Here is a 16,119-nt window from a genome sequence, read left to right as displayed (position 1 = left end):
GTGGGGTGCGGGCCAGAGGCGGCGGGTGAGGCGGGCGCCACCGGCCGGCCGGAAGGGCGCCTCAGCTCCGCCAGGGACCGCGGCGCGGGACCCAGGACCAAAGAGGAGGCGGCGCCCCTGCTGCCTGGAGCCCGGCCGGCTGCCCACCGGGAGGGGGCCGTGGCCGGACGTTCCCGGCCCAGAGCTCCCCGAAGCACCTCCCGGAGAGAGGGGGCCTCCCCGCCCCCCGCAGCGCTCTCGACCGCCCCCTGGGGGTGCCCTCGGCCTCCCCGGACTCACCTGCGCCGCTGCCTGGCACCCAGGTGCGGGGGCGTGGGCGCGGCGTGGGCGCCACCCCCGGCCGCCAGCGGGGCGGGGGCGGGGCCGCCCTCGGCCCTCAACCCTCAACCGGGCCGCCCGTCGCCTTCAGTCTCACCGGTCCGCCCGCCGCGCCTGGTCGCGCGGCGTGAGCTCTCCGGGGACCGCAGCTCTCGGGATGCTGTCCGCCAGCACGGCCGCTCGCGCGCCGCCCGCCATCCCTGCCCTTGACTCCTGGACCATGCCCCAATGTTTACATGGCCGGTGAAGCCCCCGGCCACTCGGAACCCGTCCAAGCCCCAGCTCCCTGAGGGTGAAGCCTGCCGGCCTGCGAACTGGACTGGTCGTTCGGACCCAGGGCTTCCGGACTCAGCTCCCCATCAGCTCTGCTGCCTCAACCACCATCTGGGCGGGATCCGGCTCCGGTGTTTTGAGGAGGGGGTGTGGTGGTAGGGAAAAGAACCCTGGGGATTTCTGGTTCCCCCTGCTTTTTTTTTTTTTTTTTTGGCCTTCGGGGCTTCAGACTCAGGGAACTCGCTCATGGCTTTCTTGATGAAGAAGAAGAAATTCAAATTCCAAACCACTTTCACCCTGGAGGAGCTGACTGCAGTCCCCTTCGTGAATGGGGTTCTCTTCTGCAAGGTCCGGCTGCTGGATGGCGGGGACTTTGTCAGTTTGTCATCAAGGTAGGAGCTGGGGCAGTCTTGCCTGCATGCGGGGTGGGCGCAAAGAGGGGTGCAAAGCGGGGTTTGAGGAGCTAAATCTAGCCACTTGGCAGGTGTGGAAGTGCCCCTTGGGGCCCACAGGAGTCCTGGAGATTATGCGTGTCTGGGGCAGATTTGCACAAGGCAGGACTGAGTGATCTGGGAGGTCTGGGCCTGAGGGACTGGCAGGGTGCGGGGCACCCACCTGCAGGTGACCAGATGGATACCTGGTTGGGGGGGGGGGTGTCTGTTCTTTGAGCCCCTGCTCGGGGCCTTGCACACATACAGCCCACAGTAGGCCCATTCTGCAGACTTGCAGGCAGAGCCCAGCGGAGTTTGGCCTTGAAGGGCTGAGAAGGGGAGAGTATTCCAGGGCATCTTGCACCCAGCTGGCCGCTCAGGCTGTCATATGATTTAGAGCCCTTGCCAGCCACAGGTTCCCTGGCACTCCCTGACGCCCGGGAAGGTCCGGCCCCCGGGCACTCTGTGTCTGGCTGGAGGGTGGGGGCTGGATTTTGACCCGCCCAGCCCCCTCCGAGTGACCGTCCTCTTCTGGCTGGAGCTGGACTGCTTTGCATTGCAAATGCCCTTGTCACGGAGGCTGCTGCCCTCGCTGAAAGAAAGAAGCTCGGTCAAGTTTAGTTTTGTGTTCTTCCCAGTCCTGCAGTCCCAGCTGCCCAGCTTGTTGCTGAGAGTGGCCCGAGTTCCCAAGCTGTGCCCACTGCCCGGCACCCCCCCGCTCCGTGGGTCACATCGTCCTGGAGTGTGACAGATGGAGTTGGAGTCTCAGCTCGGCCACTTTCTGGGCCCAGTTACAGGTCTCTCGGTCCCAGTTGTGGAGAAGTTTCAGCAGAGAGAACGTGGTCCAGGGCCTGTGATTCATTGGTTGGGCTGCCCCTTCGCTCCTCAGGCCTCCTTGTGAGCACAATTAGCTGGGGCTGCCCCATAGTTGTGAGAGGGGGTTGCCTGTTACAGGTGGAGAAACTGAGGCCCCAAAAAGAGGAAGTAAGTGGTCTGCCAGGGACCCCACAGGAGGCAGTTGTCGACTAAACTCGGCCTGTTTGGAGACCTATTGGATGAATCTGGTGGTCCAATGTTCCGCTGGGAGGAGAGAGAGGAGGCCTATAGCCTAACCCAGATTTAGGAACCTCCGGTGTGGAACGGGGCGGAGCGCGCCTTCTCTGTGCACTTGGGCCTGCTCGCTGGGGCTGGGAGCTGCTTATCTGAGGAATTCAGACAAGGGCTGCCCTTTGCTGTGGGGGTGGGAGCCTGTGATCCCGCCGGCCACACACACAGCAGCCCAACCTTTCTGGTAAAGAGAATGCTCAGAGCTGGGGCCTGGGGTGTCGGCCCCTCACTGGCTGGGTGACCTAGGGCAAGTTACCTAACCTCTCTGATTCCAGAGACCAGCAAGTTAAGTTATTGGTCCTTTGTACCCTATTTTACTAGTACCTCTCACTTAACCCTTTGATTATGCCATGGAGCAGAGTGGAGGTTGGTTGGTGGGGGGTGCCCTGTAAGATTATTCCCATTTTATAGAGGTGGAAACCGAGGCTCGGAGAAGGAGTAATTTGCCTGTGTTATGGCAGCAGAGGCCAGATTCCAACTCAGGATGCGCTTTTAGCCACTACCGTGTTCTACCTTTGCGCCTTAAGTTTCTTTTTCTGTGAAATGGGAGGTCATACCCACTACTACAGTTGTGACGGGGAATGGATAATGTATGTACCACGTCTGGCCAGGCAAATCGTTGCAGCCGCTGCAGTTACTATGGTAGAGGGGTCCAGACCCCAGGCCCCTCCTCCATCTTGGGGGTACCAGCTGGAGTCAGCAGTGGGGGGCTCTCATCTGAGCTGAGGGTTGCGGGCACAGTCTTGGATTCTACTGAGAAGTCAGTATTCAGCCCCAGGCTAAAGTCTCAGCTGGGCTTCCCAGGCCCTGGGGCCCCTGCCACCCTACCTGTCAGCCTTTCCATTGCCCCAAACCTGCCCCCTCATGCGGGAAAGTCTGAAAAATTCCAGATCTCAGCCTGCAGCATCTGGATTTCTCCTCTCTCTCCCCTTCTTCCCTCTTGGCCACGGGCCATGGATTCCCTAAACCCGGCTGAGTCTCGACAGCCTTTGCCAACCCTCACCCTGGATGAAAGCTGAGTGGGATGAGGAGGGAAGAGCTGGCACTGAACCCCATACAGCTAGGCACGAAGTGGGCTCTGGGTACCTGTTCGCTGCTGGGCAGGTGTGGCTGGAGGGAACAGACATGTTGGGACCTGAGGCTGCTTAGAGACGCTTTGGCGTTTTCTCAGGAGATGAGGGCTCCTAGGTTCCTACCCCATCCACTCCCCTTCCACTCACCCTGGTCTGCAGCCTGGGAGCCCCTCCTCACAGCGCCCCCCACTCTGCCCAGAGGGCCAAAGCCCCATTGTTTTGGAGTTGGGGTGGGGTCAGGGGTATGAGACCTGCTTAGGTGGTCGGTGTACTGCCCCAACCTCAGGGATCCCTGATGTGGTCCAGAAAGCAGGGGTAGTGGCAGCATGGGAGGTGTCTGAGTGAAGCAGGCCTGAGGCCCCACTCCTGCAGCAACCACACTTCTAGCTTAGAGTGTTTCCCTGTGTGTTGGGTGCCATGGCAACAGCCGGGTACACAGCTCCAGCCTGACCCAATTTGAGCAGGTAGAACAGGTGGTTCATTGCACTGTTTCCCCAGCCTCACCTCTCTGAGGCCTCCTTACGAACCGTGATCCTCATGGTTACCAGGTTCTGTGCTGCGTGCCACGCCGAGTGTTTCTGCACACAGAGTGTCTGTTAATCCTCTCGGCCATCCGGAGGCGTCACCTGGCTAGAAATGCAATTGCAAAAATAACCATTTTATCATTAGGGTTTAAGCTGCCTTCGATTGGGCACTGTGAGACGTCAGGGACCCACTAAACACCTAGAATGTGTGATCTGCTGAGTCCTTAAACCCCACCCGTGAGCTGATGAGGAAATTGGGATCAAGAGACCTAAAGTGGTATACCCGCATCACCTCGCTGGGGCCTGGCAGAGCTGTGATCTAGACTTGGTGGCGGAGGGCCAAGCAGCTGCAGGCCCGTGTGATGTCCCCAGACCTTGGAAGGAGGTTCTTTCCCCTGGGCTGGGTGCAACAGGGAAATCCAGATTGGGATCGCTTCGAGGCACTGGGCTCGATCTGGTGAGATCTGAGGAAAAGGGGCCTCGGAGCTGCAGGTGGGTATGGGGCCGACGTCGTTGCTGTGAACTCAGTGCCAGGCGCGGGCTGGCACTGGGGCACAGTGGGCATTTGCCAAGGTCTCTGCCCAGAGGCCTTCTAAGCAGATGCATCCGAATGGCATCTGGGAGGCTTTCCCAGGGGTCCCAGGAGGGACGCATCCCAGCCAAGACTTGTGAGCCGGGAAGCTGTGGGCCAGGTCGTGGTCTCCCCAGGGCAGGCCAGGCGCAGGCTTCCAGCCTTGAGCCAATCTGTCTTTCAGGCTGGAGGAATCCCAAACATCCTGAGAGGTCTGTGCGCCCGGCTGGCACCGGGCCTGCGGCCTGCCCCGTGCACGTGTCTGGTGGTGGGAGGGAACGAGAGGGAGGCGCGGATCTACCGGACAGCAAGGCCTCTGTGGAGGGGACAGGCAGAGCGAGCCTCCTGGGCCAGTGAAGTTACTACTCGTTCAGGGTCACCTCGTAGGAGGAGCTCATGGCACACTCTGGTTGGCCCTAACCTCTTCCCGGGTGCCCTCAGAGCCCCTCTTTGCATGAAGGGGCAGGCTGGGCCAGGGAGAGACCAGGGGCTCTTCCTGCTCTGGACCTGGGGCCAGGCTGTCTACAAACAGACACGTGACTTGGGTGGGCTCCCACCCTGTACTTTCTTCTGTGACCGCTTTCAGTTTTCAGTGATTTCTTCAGTGGGGTTTTCACCGGGGCAACCTTTTGAAAGGGGGCACGGCTGCTCACAAGACGGACGCTGCCTTCCTTCCGCGGGCCTGGCCATGAGCAGGCCGGGATGGAAGCCCTCTGAGGGTTGCTTGGCATTTGGAGAGGTCTGAAGAAGAGTCTTGGACAGGTCAGCTCTGCAGCTGGAGGCCGCGGGCCCGGGGAAGCCAGGCCTTTTACACATACACCTCGGGCTTGGTGGGGCCTCGCCCTTCCTCCATGGAAAAGGCTGCAGACGCCTCTCGAACCTGCTGGCCCGCACGGCAGGCTCTCCCGCACATCTTGGTCTGGAGATGGACTCACGGTTCTGTCTCTTGGGCCCAAGGGGACAGGGATGTGGGGGTGCAATGGGACCCCGAGGTAGGCGGGGCCACCACTTCCTTTCACAGACCGGGCGGGGAGGGCAGAGGAGGAGGCCGGCAGGCCCGGGTCCCTACTCCGCATTTACTGAGCACCCTCTTGGACCCGGGCTTCAAGAAGTGACCGGGAGCAGAGAGCCCGGCTCCCGGGGGGTTCCCCATGGCAGGGGCGTGGGGGACAGTGCGTCTGCAGGCCTCACAGACTTCACAGCCAGGCACACCTGGGAAGGGTCCTCCCAGGACCAACTCTGGAAGCCTTTCTATTCGGTCATCTGTCTGCTTGACAGATGTCAACTGGGCACCCACCCCAGGCTGGACATGGTCCTTGCCCTCATGGAGCTTATGCTGGGGTTTTGTTGCCCTGTACAGGGGTCTAACAGGTTTTGACAGCATAAAAAGGAAAAAAAATCTTTTAAATCAGTGCATCTGGTGACCGTGTCACGTGACAGCGTCTGGCCCAAGCTGCCTCTTCCGTGGGCTGCCTGCTCTGGGCTCCTCCTGACCCCTCCTCACACCCTTGGGTCCCTGGTGGTGATCTGCCTGGTCCCCAGGGCCCCTGTGGGAGGCCTTCCATGGGCAAGCTGGGGCCTGAGGAGGCGGGCACTGGTAGTGAGACGTCTTGCTGGCACCCGGGTAGTGGCTTCAGGCCAGTTGTGGGCTCCCCTGGGGTCAGACTGCGGCTGGTGCGCTTGATGAGGCCTGAAGCCGTCCAGCCTGTTGCCTGGCCTTGGTGTCTGCTCCTGGGGCCCGGCCTCTGCCGCCAGCTGGCCGCACCATTGGCAGGTGCCACCCTGGCAACCCCGGCCACATGCCTGCCTGCCAGCCTGGCAGTGGCAGAGCCCTGACCTGAGGTGATAGGGCCCCATGGAGCTGGGGCTGTTCCCCGAGGCCTGTGCCTCACATGGAGCTCAGTTCTGGGAAGCTCTCTGGCCCGGGATTTGCAGCAGCGTCCACACCGTGTGTCTGAGGGCCTGGAGAGGCTTTAAACTCTGCTTGCTCAGTACTTGGAAGTCCTGACTTGCATTCTGGAAGCCCTGTCTGGGCTGCTGGCGTATCTGCCCATGGATCCTGGGAGCTTGGGGACTTGGTGTGTGCAGTCTGGTGACCCTGCAGTCGCTAGCCTGCTGCTGAAATGAGCAGTATATCACCCATGGCAACCAATATAGATTTATCCTCATCTCATCGCACAGCCCCGGAAGGTCTGAGCAGGGGAGAGATGTCAGATTCACTTAGAACGAGACCTGGAAGTGATGTGGGCCGCGGACAACGGCTTTCACTCTTCATTATCCACCTGGCCTGGCAAGTGCTAGGGCTTCTGGGGACACCAGACCTGCCCCCAGGGCCTCAGTGTGCTCTGTGACCCCAGGGCTGTCCCCCTGCCCCCAGGCCTTCCAGCTCTCCGTGGGGTCGCACACTGTGCCGTTGGTGGCCTTGGTGAGGCCTAAAGTCACCCAGCCCATGGCCCGGCCTTGGTGTCTGCTTGGGGCAGTCGTTGCAAACCCTCAGCCTCTGCTCTGAGCTGCTTTTGGTGCCCAGGCTTGGAATAGACAGTTCTCAGATGCAGGCCTGGAACCATCGGCCCCTCCATCTGCCCAAATGTCAGTGGGGAGTGGCCAGCCTACGGTTGGGAGAAAGGTGCCCTGCTGGAGGACGCACTGCCTGTTTGGTCCGGCTGGAGGCTTGTCCCCCCAACAGGCCCGGGGAGGACATACCCGTCCTCCTCTGCTTCTTGTCGCCTGTTCGACCCTGGGCATGGGCCTCAGCCCCCCAGCCTCGGGAGCTGCCTGCAGTGTTCTTGGGAGGACGCGGTGAGATAATGACCATCAGAGGTCCAGCTCGTCCCCAGCTGAGTCAAGGCGGTGGGCTGGATGGAGCCACCTTCAGTTGTCCCTCTGGCCGGGGAACTGCCCCAGGGGCCAGGACTGCCTGGGGTGCTGTCTCCGTCTCAGGATTCTAGGGATGGTGTGGGGAAGAGTTCCTTCCGGAGGGCTGGGAGCAGGTGGGCTCCCAAGTGTCTAAGAAGCTGGGCCTCACACTGGAATTCAGGGTCCCCAGTGTGGGGTCTCTGCACTTTCTCGCCTTTGCTGGCTTGAACCTGCTCTGTCTTGCGGGGCTTGGCTCCAAGCCAGGGAGAGCTGGAGTGCTCCCCTGGGTTGGGCTGGGCTAGTGGGGTGTGGGGGCTTCTCCACAGGAAGTGCAGAAGGAGGGAGGGGGCCTTCCGCACAGTCAGTTGTGTGACCCTCGCTGGGAGACAGAAGATTGCTCCCCGCCCGAAGTAGAGGGCAGACTCTGTCGGGGCCGGGGGAGCAGGGGGCGATGCCAAGGTCCCTGGGAGGCCTCCGGGCTGCCTGACTTCACCCCACCTTACTCCTCTAGCTGTTTGCTTCTGCAGCTGCCCTGTCCTCAGACTCCATTTCCCCGCTTTACGTGGCCAAACTCCTGCTCAGCCCAAGAGCCCCCTCCCCTGCAAGGCCTTCCCTGGCCCCACTTTTGGCCTTGTGCACCCTGGTGGACCATGCCTCTTAGCTCCAGCCCCAGACTTGGCGTGGCCTCTGTTGCATTTTAGTCCTGGGGCCTTGTGCCAAGGGCAGGCACTGGCGTGGGCCTGGGACGTTTCTCCCTTGGCCCTGAACCAGCGTGGGCGCTGATGGTGATGGACCAAGTGCCAGTCACCGCCAGCTGCCTGAACCCAGGCCCTCCCCACCCTGGTGCCAGGGGTATCAGCATGTGTCAGGAGCAGCCCTCGCCGCCTACCAGGCAGCTGGGCACTGCCTTGGGGCTCAGAGGCTGCAATTGAGAGGCAGCTGGGGGCACCGGTGGGTTGTGTTGGGTGTGGAGACGGGGGCTGCTCCTCGCGGGGTGGGGAGGAGGTAGAGGCTGGTCCCTGCCCCGGCGTCTGCCCTTGGACCTTGGCAACTACCCTCTGACTCTGTAACCACAGCCAACAGCCTTGTCCGCCTTGTCTGCTCTGGGTTTCCTCATCCATCCAGCAGGGCAGAGGGTGCTCAGGAAGGGGGTAGGAGGGCTTTCTAGATCAGGGCTTACCTGCCTAGCACAGGGCCAGGCACGGGGCAGCTGAAACCAGACTAAACCTGCCAAGAGGGTTGGCGGTGCATGCCTGGCACCTGGGAGGCCGCCGGGGAAGGCAGAAGTCTGGATCCTTCTCGCACGCAAAGGCACCCTTACCTCCCACCACTTCCTCTGCGAGAGCACCCCCACCCCCAGTCCCCCAGGACGAGTTCCTGAGCACCTTCTGGGTGTGGGGGGGCCCGTGCTGCCTCCTGGGGTTACTGCCCTGCCCCCCTGCTGTGTCCCGCCCCAGGCAGAATGCTGGGCTTGGGAGTTTGGGGAGCCATGGGCAAGGGGCCATGAAAAGACGTGAATCAGAGCTGTATTGTAGAACCCCCAGGGGCAGCCATGGGCTTGATCGCTTGGGACTCCAGGTGGCAGGAGGTGAGGTGGCATCAGCTGATAGGAGCGGTTTCCCACCTCTGTCATCATGGAATGATTAAAAACCAAACTCCCAGCCAGCCACGCAGCAGCCGTTGCCACTCACAACAAGTATAGTGCGGCAAACAACACTGAGGGAAGGAAGCCAGACCCAAGAGCATGCCGTGCCGGGCCAGTTATATAAAGTTCAAAAGCATTCTGATTAAAGCCACCCATCCTGATAGGAGTCAGGATAATGCTGGCTTGGGTTGTGGGGGGGAGGTCAGACTGTCTGGAGAAGACTTCTGGGACCTGTGAGGTCCTGCTTCTTAGGTGGCTGGTTACTCAGGATTGCTGTGAGAGCCTGCCAGCTGTGCCCCGGCGTGTGCACGTGTCTGTGTTGAGAAGCGGCCTGGGCATGCCCACCCTTTTGATCAGGCCGGGCACCTGTGAGCCTGGTGGGGGGGCTGGGGGGGATCCTCTGGTCTTTCCAGGGTCTTTTTGGCTGGGCGGCCTGAACCATCCCTGCCTGAGCCCAATAAGCATCAGTTATGAGCCATAACTCCTCCTGGCAGCTGCCAACAGTCTTCTCTGGCTGGGGGTTTTTCCTTCCGCCTCTTGAAACCCTGGCAGGGTCGGCTGGGTGTGGGCCTTGGCGGTTCAGATGGAGGGTGGGCTCCCAAGGCTGCCAGACCACCGGATCTCTCTGAGCCTTGCTTTCCTCTTCTGTGAAATGGGGCGATGAGCTCCTTCCTGGTGCTTGGATTAAGTGGGTCACCCACCCTCCCCTGTCCCCATTACGTACGCAGCAGAAACCCTGGCACCGAGTCAGGGCCCTGGAAAGGCTGGCAGTGGTGGCTGTCAGTCCAGGGCTGTTATTGGAGGGGATCCAGGGGTGGGAGCAGGAAGGAAGGGTTCACCTTGCTCCCTCTCTCCCCTTAATTGTTTCTCTTTCTCTCTTCCTGTGCTTCACCCCCTTCAGCAAACATTTGCGATTAGAGCCAGGCTCCTGCCCTGGGCACTGGGCCCAGCAGTGGCGGAGACAGCCATGGCCCCTGACCCAGCGCCCCTGAGCTAGGGGAGGACCATTGGATACATCAGCTCTCCCGGAAGTGCTGAGCACGGGGCGAGAGGGGTGGCATCAGCCACTCCCACCCGCTCTGGCCCTGACCCTTGTCTTCTCTGGGGGTGGGTCTTTGACTGGGTATTGCCCCTGCATGCAAGAGGAGGCCTGACCCAGGGACCAGGAGCAGTGGGACCACCTGGGGGCAGATCCAGAGGTGGTGATGACCTCTCACTCCTCGAAGACCACCGAAAGCTAGAGTACATGTCCTGACCACAGCTGGAGGCCACTTTCCTGGAGGTGGAAATCTCAGCGCAAGAAGGGTCTAGGGCTCCTTATTGGGAGCCGGACTGTGGATGTCACTGATCTAGTCATCAGAGACCTACTGAGTGCCTCCCTGCGCCATCCTTAGGATGTGAGAAGCATCAGTGAGTGAAACAGAGGCCCTGCCTCCAAGACGCCTGCACTCTGGGATATAGAAGCTTCCTTCCGTTTTCTTTTTTTTTTTTTGATCACAGTGTGCAGCATGTGGGATCTTAGTTCCCTGAGCAGGGATTGAACCCGTGTCCCCTGCGTTGGAAGTGTAGGGTCTTGACCACTGGGACTACCAGGGAAGTCCTTCGTTTTCACCATACGTAGACCCAGAAGGGGAAGTAATGTGTCTGTAGTAGTTTTGAGGAGGGTGCTTTCAGGAAAGGCTCTGGGGCTGGGTAGAGGCTCAGAGGACAGGGACATCCCTGTGACTCACTCGAGTCCAGCTCTTCACGGAACTGAACTCCAGAGTTGGGGATTCCTCCCTCCTGTTTCTTCCCTTCCGTGGGTGACTCAGTCTCCACCCAGGTGTGAGTCAGCCAGGAGCGGCCTGAGCATGCCTGGGCTACCTGCCAGTCCGCCTTCCGGGATGTCCAAGCCAGGTTCAAAGTCTGGGGAAATGTCCTGGAGCATACATGTCCTGGGGTGGGGAAGCAGGGCCTCCATCAGGGGCCCTGCACGCCTGGTCTTCTTGTGGACCGTCTGTCTCAGTTACTTCTGATGGTAATGGACATGTCCCCTTTTGTGTGTGTGAACTCTGGTGTGTGCCAGGCCCTGCTCTCTCATTCAGCCTCTTAGCAAACCTGTGAGACAGGGCAGTGACTGAGGTCCAGAGAGGTCACGTGTCCAGTGGGGGGGCAGATCCAGGCCTTGGGCCCCAGTCTGTCTGCTTCCTGCACCCTTGTCTTGTGAACGGTCCTGCTGGGGATCTCAGGGGCTCAGGAAGGGAACCCCCCCCCCACCGCCCACACATAGCTGACCCTTTCAGTCAGTTCAGTTCAGTTGTTCAGTAGTGTCCGACTCTTTGCGACCCCATGAATCATAGCACACCAGGCCTCCCTGTCCATCACCAACTCCTGGAGTTCAGTCAAACTCATGTCCATTGAGTCAGTGATGCCATCCAGCCATCTCATCCTCTGTCGTCCCCTTCTCCTCCTGCCCCCAGTCCCTCCCAGCATCAGAGTCTTTTCCAGTGAGTCAACTCTTCGCATGAGGTGGCCAAAGTATTAGAGTTTCAGCTTCAGCATCAGTCCTTCCAATGAACACCCAGGACTGATATCCTTTAGGATGGACTGGTTGCATCTCCTTGCAGTCCAAGGGACTCTCAAGAGTCTTCTCCAACACCACAGTTCAAAAGCATCAATTCTTCGGCACTCAGCTTTCTTCACAGTCCAACTCTCACATCCATACATGACCACAGGAAAAACGATAGCCTTGACTAGACGGACCTTTGTTGGCAAAGTAATATCTCTGCTTTTCAATATGCTATCTAGGTTGGTCATAACTTTCCTTTAAAGGAGTAAGCGTCTTTTAATTTCATGGCTGAAGTCACCATCTGCAGTGAATTTGGAGCCCCCAAAAATAAAGTCTGACACTGTTTCCACTGTTTACCCATCTATTTCCTATGAAATGATGGGACCAGATGCCACGATCTTCATTTTCTGAATGTTGAGCTTTAAGCCAACTTTTTCACTCTCCTCTTTCACTTTCATCAAGAGGCTTTTTAGTTCCTCTTCACTTTCTGCCATAAGGGTGGTGTCATCTGCATATCTGAGGTTATTGATATTTCTCCCGGCAATCTTGATTCCAGCTTGTGCTTCTTCAAGCCCAACGTTTCTCATGATGTACTCTGCATAGAAGTTAAATAAGCTGACCCTTTAGCTCTGTTTTTTTACAGTTGAGGGTTCTGAGGGAGGGAAAGTTGCTACTCTAGCCCAGCTGTGGATTCTTGCTTTGAATTTCGAGGGCCTGGGCCTGGTTTGAGATTCCAAGATGAGACAGTTGTGGGTTCAGACCAGATCTCCCGGCCACACCTGGGGTAGGTGGCTTCTGTGCCTTGAATCTCAGTTTCCCTGCCTGTGATGTGGGGATGATGGTTCCTACCTCCCAGGCTTAGGGTGTGGACTCCAGGAGGTCAGGCAGGGAGAGCTGTCAGTTCAGCGCCCGATAAGTAGGCAGGAAGCTGACATGAACTCCTCCAGGAACATTTCCCCACTCTCCCTTCCACCCTGGATTGACGAGGTTTGGTCCCCAACACCAGCAGGTCTTGCTTAATAGGTTTGGCCCAGGGTCATGCCCCACTGACCATGCATTCTGACCTCGTGTGACCACACCTCCTTTAGGGTAAGACTGGTCTCAAGACTGCCTCTTCTCTAGTATTGAGATTCATGAAGGGTCAGCCCGCAAAGCTCAGGAATGTTGACGATGCTCCTGAGAACAGCTCTTCTGTCTGGGAGCATTTTCCCAGCAATCCTGCATGGCAGGGGATAGGGGTGGGCTCCTGAGGTAGGGCTTGGGGGTGCAGTTCATCCCTCACCTCTTGAGTGATCTGTGGACTCCCTGAGTGTACGTTTGCTCATCTGTGAAGTGGGTGGTGTCTGTGCCTGCAGAGGGTTCATGCTTGAGCAGCCCCTGGCACGAGGCAGAGTACCCCGGAAACGAGCTGGGCTGGGCCACACTTAGTCGGGGGGGCACCTTCACCCAGGTGCCTGTGTTTGGACCATTCCTGGGTCAAAGCCAGCAAGTTTACTTTGGATCCCTTCCAACAGCCTGCTGTCCTCTTGGGCTCTAAGAGCAAGAGGGAGTGGCCTGTTGCGTCTGCTGAGAATCGCATCCCTGCATGTTCACCTGGGAGCTGCCGAGCTGCCTGCAGAGCCTGCCTCCCGGTACGGGCAAGTCTGGAGGGCAAAGCTGGGAGGCAGTGTGCCCGTGTCTGTAAAATGGAGAGGCCAGCACCTGCCCACTTTGTTTTATAAATTGTTTTAATTATTTGGTTGCATCAGGTCATGTGGGCTTCCCAGTTGGCGTGGATTCGATCCCTGGGTCGGGAAGATCCTCCTGGAGTAGGAAATGGCAACCCAACTCCGGTATTCTGCCTGGAAAATCCCATGAACTGAGGAGCCTGGCGAACTCCAGTCCAGGGTAGCAAAGAATCAGACATGACTGAGCACACACGCACACTGGGTCATGTAGGATCTTTCGTTGTGGTGCTTGGGCTTAGTTGCTCCACAGCATATGAGATCTTAGTTCCCAGATCAGGGATTGAACCCACATCCCCTGCTTTGCTAGGCGGATTCTTAACCACGGGACCACCAGGGAAGTCTCCACTTTGGGTTTTTTTGATCCAGCTCAAGGTTTCCGGGCTGGTGAGCAGCAGGATTCAAGGCCAGGGGCATCCGCCTGCAGAATCTCTTTCCTCCTGACCCTAATGCTTTCTCACCGCGCCAGAGTGGCCCGACTTCTAGGAACTTCTTGCTGCCTCGTTGCATCCCAGGAGGAGGGGCTGGCCGTGTCAGAACCACAACCAGCTGCTTCCCCCGCACAAGGCCCTGAATTCCTGGCAGGAGCGAGATGCTGCCTGGCTGCCGCGTGGGCCACGTCACTGGAATGGAGGCTCCACCGCCCTGCAGCCCCTGGACGGCCGCCTTGTCTGCTCCCCCGGGGTGGGCCCCTCCCCAGGCGACTGGACTCGCTGCTCTTCAGGGAAGCAAAGGCAGATGTTGTCGATTTAAATCATTTCCTTATGATTCTCTCGCCTCCCCTGGCCCCAGTCTGGGCTTCAACAGCCGGGAACCTTGATTGCATCACTGCGACCACTTGAAACCAGCCAAGGACAGGAGATCACAGAGCCTGAGTGGCTGGGAGTGCAGGCGGGATGCCGTGACTGCCTGGGGTGGGGGTGGGGGTGGGGGCGAGGGATTCACGTGATGGAGCCTTGCTCTGCTTATCTCTCCTCCTAGGGGCAGAAAGGGAGGGACCAGCCCTCCCAGGAACACAGGAGTACAGTGGGGCCGGGAGCCCGCAGGGTCCCACTCTGTGCTCACTGACGTGCGCTCTCTTAGCCGGGTGCCCAACTCCTGCCTCGGAATTAACCTGGGAGCTTTTCAAAAAGTCCAGTCCAGGGTCTGCAGCAGTGGTTCTCAACCCGGGATGTCTTTGCCTCCAGACAGTTGACAGTATCTGGGGACATATTTGGTTGTCACAGCTGGACTTGTGCTCGTGGTAGGATGCTGCTAAATGTCCTGTGATGCACAGGAGCCGCTCGGCTCTCTGCTGGGCACAAGACAGACAAATGCTTGCAGCCAGCCTGGGAAGGTGAGGGACTGAGGCTGGGTCAGGCTGGAGCCCTTCTATGGCCCCACCCCCACCCCCACTGAGACCCTCTCAACTTTCCTGTGGTCTGTGCTGTGCCTTCACCCCAGATGGCCCCGCTTTGGTCCCTATCTGCAAGGACCCTGTAGATGCGACAGCCTGTGGGCTGTAGCCAGCCTGAGGCCAGGAGGTAGCCCCCATGGCACTGACCCCTTGTCAGCTGCTTGATGGAGACTGGGGGCAGTGCTAAGGCTCTGCTGCTGCTACTGCTAAGTCACTTCAGTCGTGTCCGACTCTGTGCGACCCCATAGACGGCAGCCCATCAGGCTCCACCATCCCTGGGATTCTCCAGGCAAGAACACTGGAGTGGGTTGCCATTTCCTTCTCCAATGCATGAAAGTGAAAAGTGAAAGTGAAGTCGCTCAGTCGTGTCCGACTCTTAGCGACCCCATCGATTGCAGCCTAACAGGCTCCTCCATCCATGGGATTTTCCAAGCAAGAGTACTGCAGTGGGGTGCCATTGCCTTCTCCGGTTAGTTGCCTAGTCGCGTCCAACTCTTTGCAATCCCATAGATGCTAGGCTCCTCCATCCATGGGATTTTTCCAGGCAAGAGTACTGGAGTGAATTGCCATTGCTAAGGCTCTGGGATCTTACATTTTCTGGGCAGTGAGGCTGGTCTGGGCCAGGAGCTAGGGATGTGCCAGTGAGCCACCCTTGGGGAACCACGGAACCCCAACTCTGGGGGTAGGGGGCTCTCGCTGGGAGCCCCATATTTCTCCATCTGAAAGGCTAAGAATGGTGGCTCGCTTCCTGGCCTTTCAGTTGCTGGGAGCCTGGGAAGAAACATTTGCTCCACCCAGGTGTCCACTTTGCTTCCTGCTTTTGAGGGGCAACAGCATGGGGAAGAAGTGAAGGGGTGGCCTTGGTCAGCCTCTGACCCTGTTCTGTCGCGCCTTGGTTGCTTGTTCTGCCCCTCCCTGGATCTCAGTTTCTTCATCTGTGAAATGGGGCCAACACTGGCACATGCCTCCTAGGATTGTGGTCGAAGACCATGCCCGTGTATACAAAACATGTGTCCTGTGGAACAGGCTCAGTGAGAGGGCTGGGTTTTACTGCTGGTTAAAGATGAGCCTGGAGGCAGGAGGACATTCTCGAACAAGAGTCCTGCTCTGTGCAGCTCTTGTTGTGAGCTCCGGGGAGGCAGTGCTGGCCGAGAGATGCCCTGTGCCCCATCTGTGTGGGGCTGCAAAGGTGGTCGGCTGCCTTTCTCTTGGCCCCTGATACACGGTGGGCCGGATGCTAGGATGACAGAGTCACCACACCCCCGCACCCCAGATTGGCAGAACTCTTTGTATCCCCCTTGGGCTGAGCAGAGGAGAAGGGAGCTGGACACAGCCCAGTGGGTCACCAGACAGCCCCACATGGTGGGTGGGATCACCCTTTCATAGATGCAGTCCCGGCTCCCAGTGACGGGCCTCCGGGTCACTCATGCACCTCGCCCTCACCTGCCTGGTCCCGCCCCCCCGGCCTCCTTCCTTCCAGGTGGTCCTGGGCTCTTCCCACCGCCTGGCCCGTCTCCCTGTGTCTTCGTCCAGCCAGCCCCAGCATTGAAGTCCCAGGTGTGGGGTCACTGCCCCCGACCCAGTCAGGCCCCTGATCTCTCCAGCTCGTTTGCAGCCCTTTCCCTTCCTAGGATGCTGGCAACACTTGTCAAG

The 16,119-nt window shown here is 59.1% G+C and overlaps 1 protein-coding gene across 2 annotated transcripts in view; it reads left to right on the top strand.

The window, feature by feature from the left end:
- Positions 1–427: 427 nt before the first annotated feature.
- Positions 428–16,119, top strand: part of FAM102A (family with sequence similarity 102 member A) — a 36,039-nt gene continuing 20,347 nt past the window's right edge. The window contains exon 1 of one of the 2 annotated variants that reach the window (XM_027556378.1): positions 428–983. In XM_027556378.1, the coding sequence (XP_027412179.1) occupies positions 838–983 (146 nt within the window). In that variant the 5' untranslated portion in view covers positions 428–837. The remainder of the gene's footprint in view (positions 984–16,119) is intronic. The other variant, XM_027556379.1, reaches the window with a different exon arrangement.

This window comes from Bos indicus x Bos taurus, chromosome 11 (genome assembly GCF_003369695.1).
Source record: "Bos indicus x Bos taurus breed Angus x Brahman F1 hybrid chromosome 11, Bos_hybrid_MaternalHap_v2.0, whole genome shotgun sequence".
NCBI classification, from domain to species: Eukaryota; Metazoa; Chordata; class Mammalia; order Artiodactyla; family Bovidae; genus Bos; species Bos indicus x Bos taurus.
Note: the sequence above shows the minus strand (reverse complement) of the source record. Positions and strands in the feature narration are given on the sequence as shown.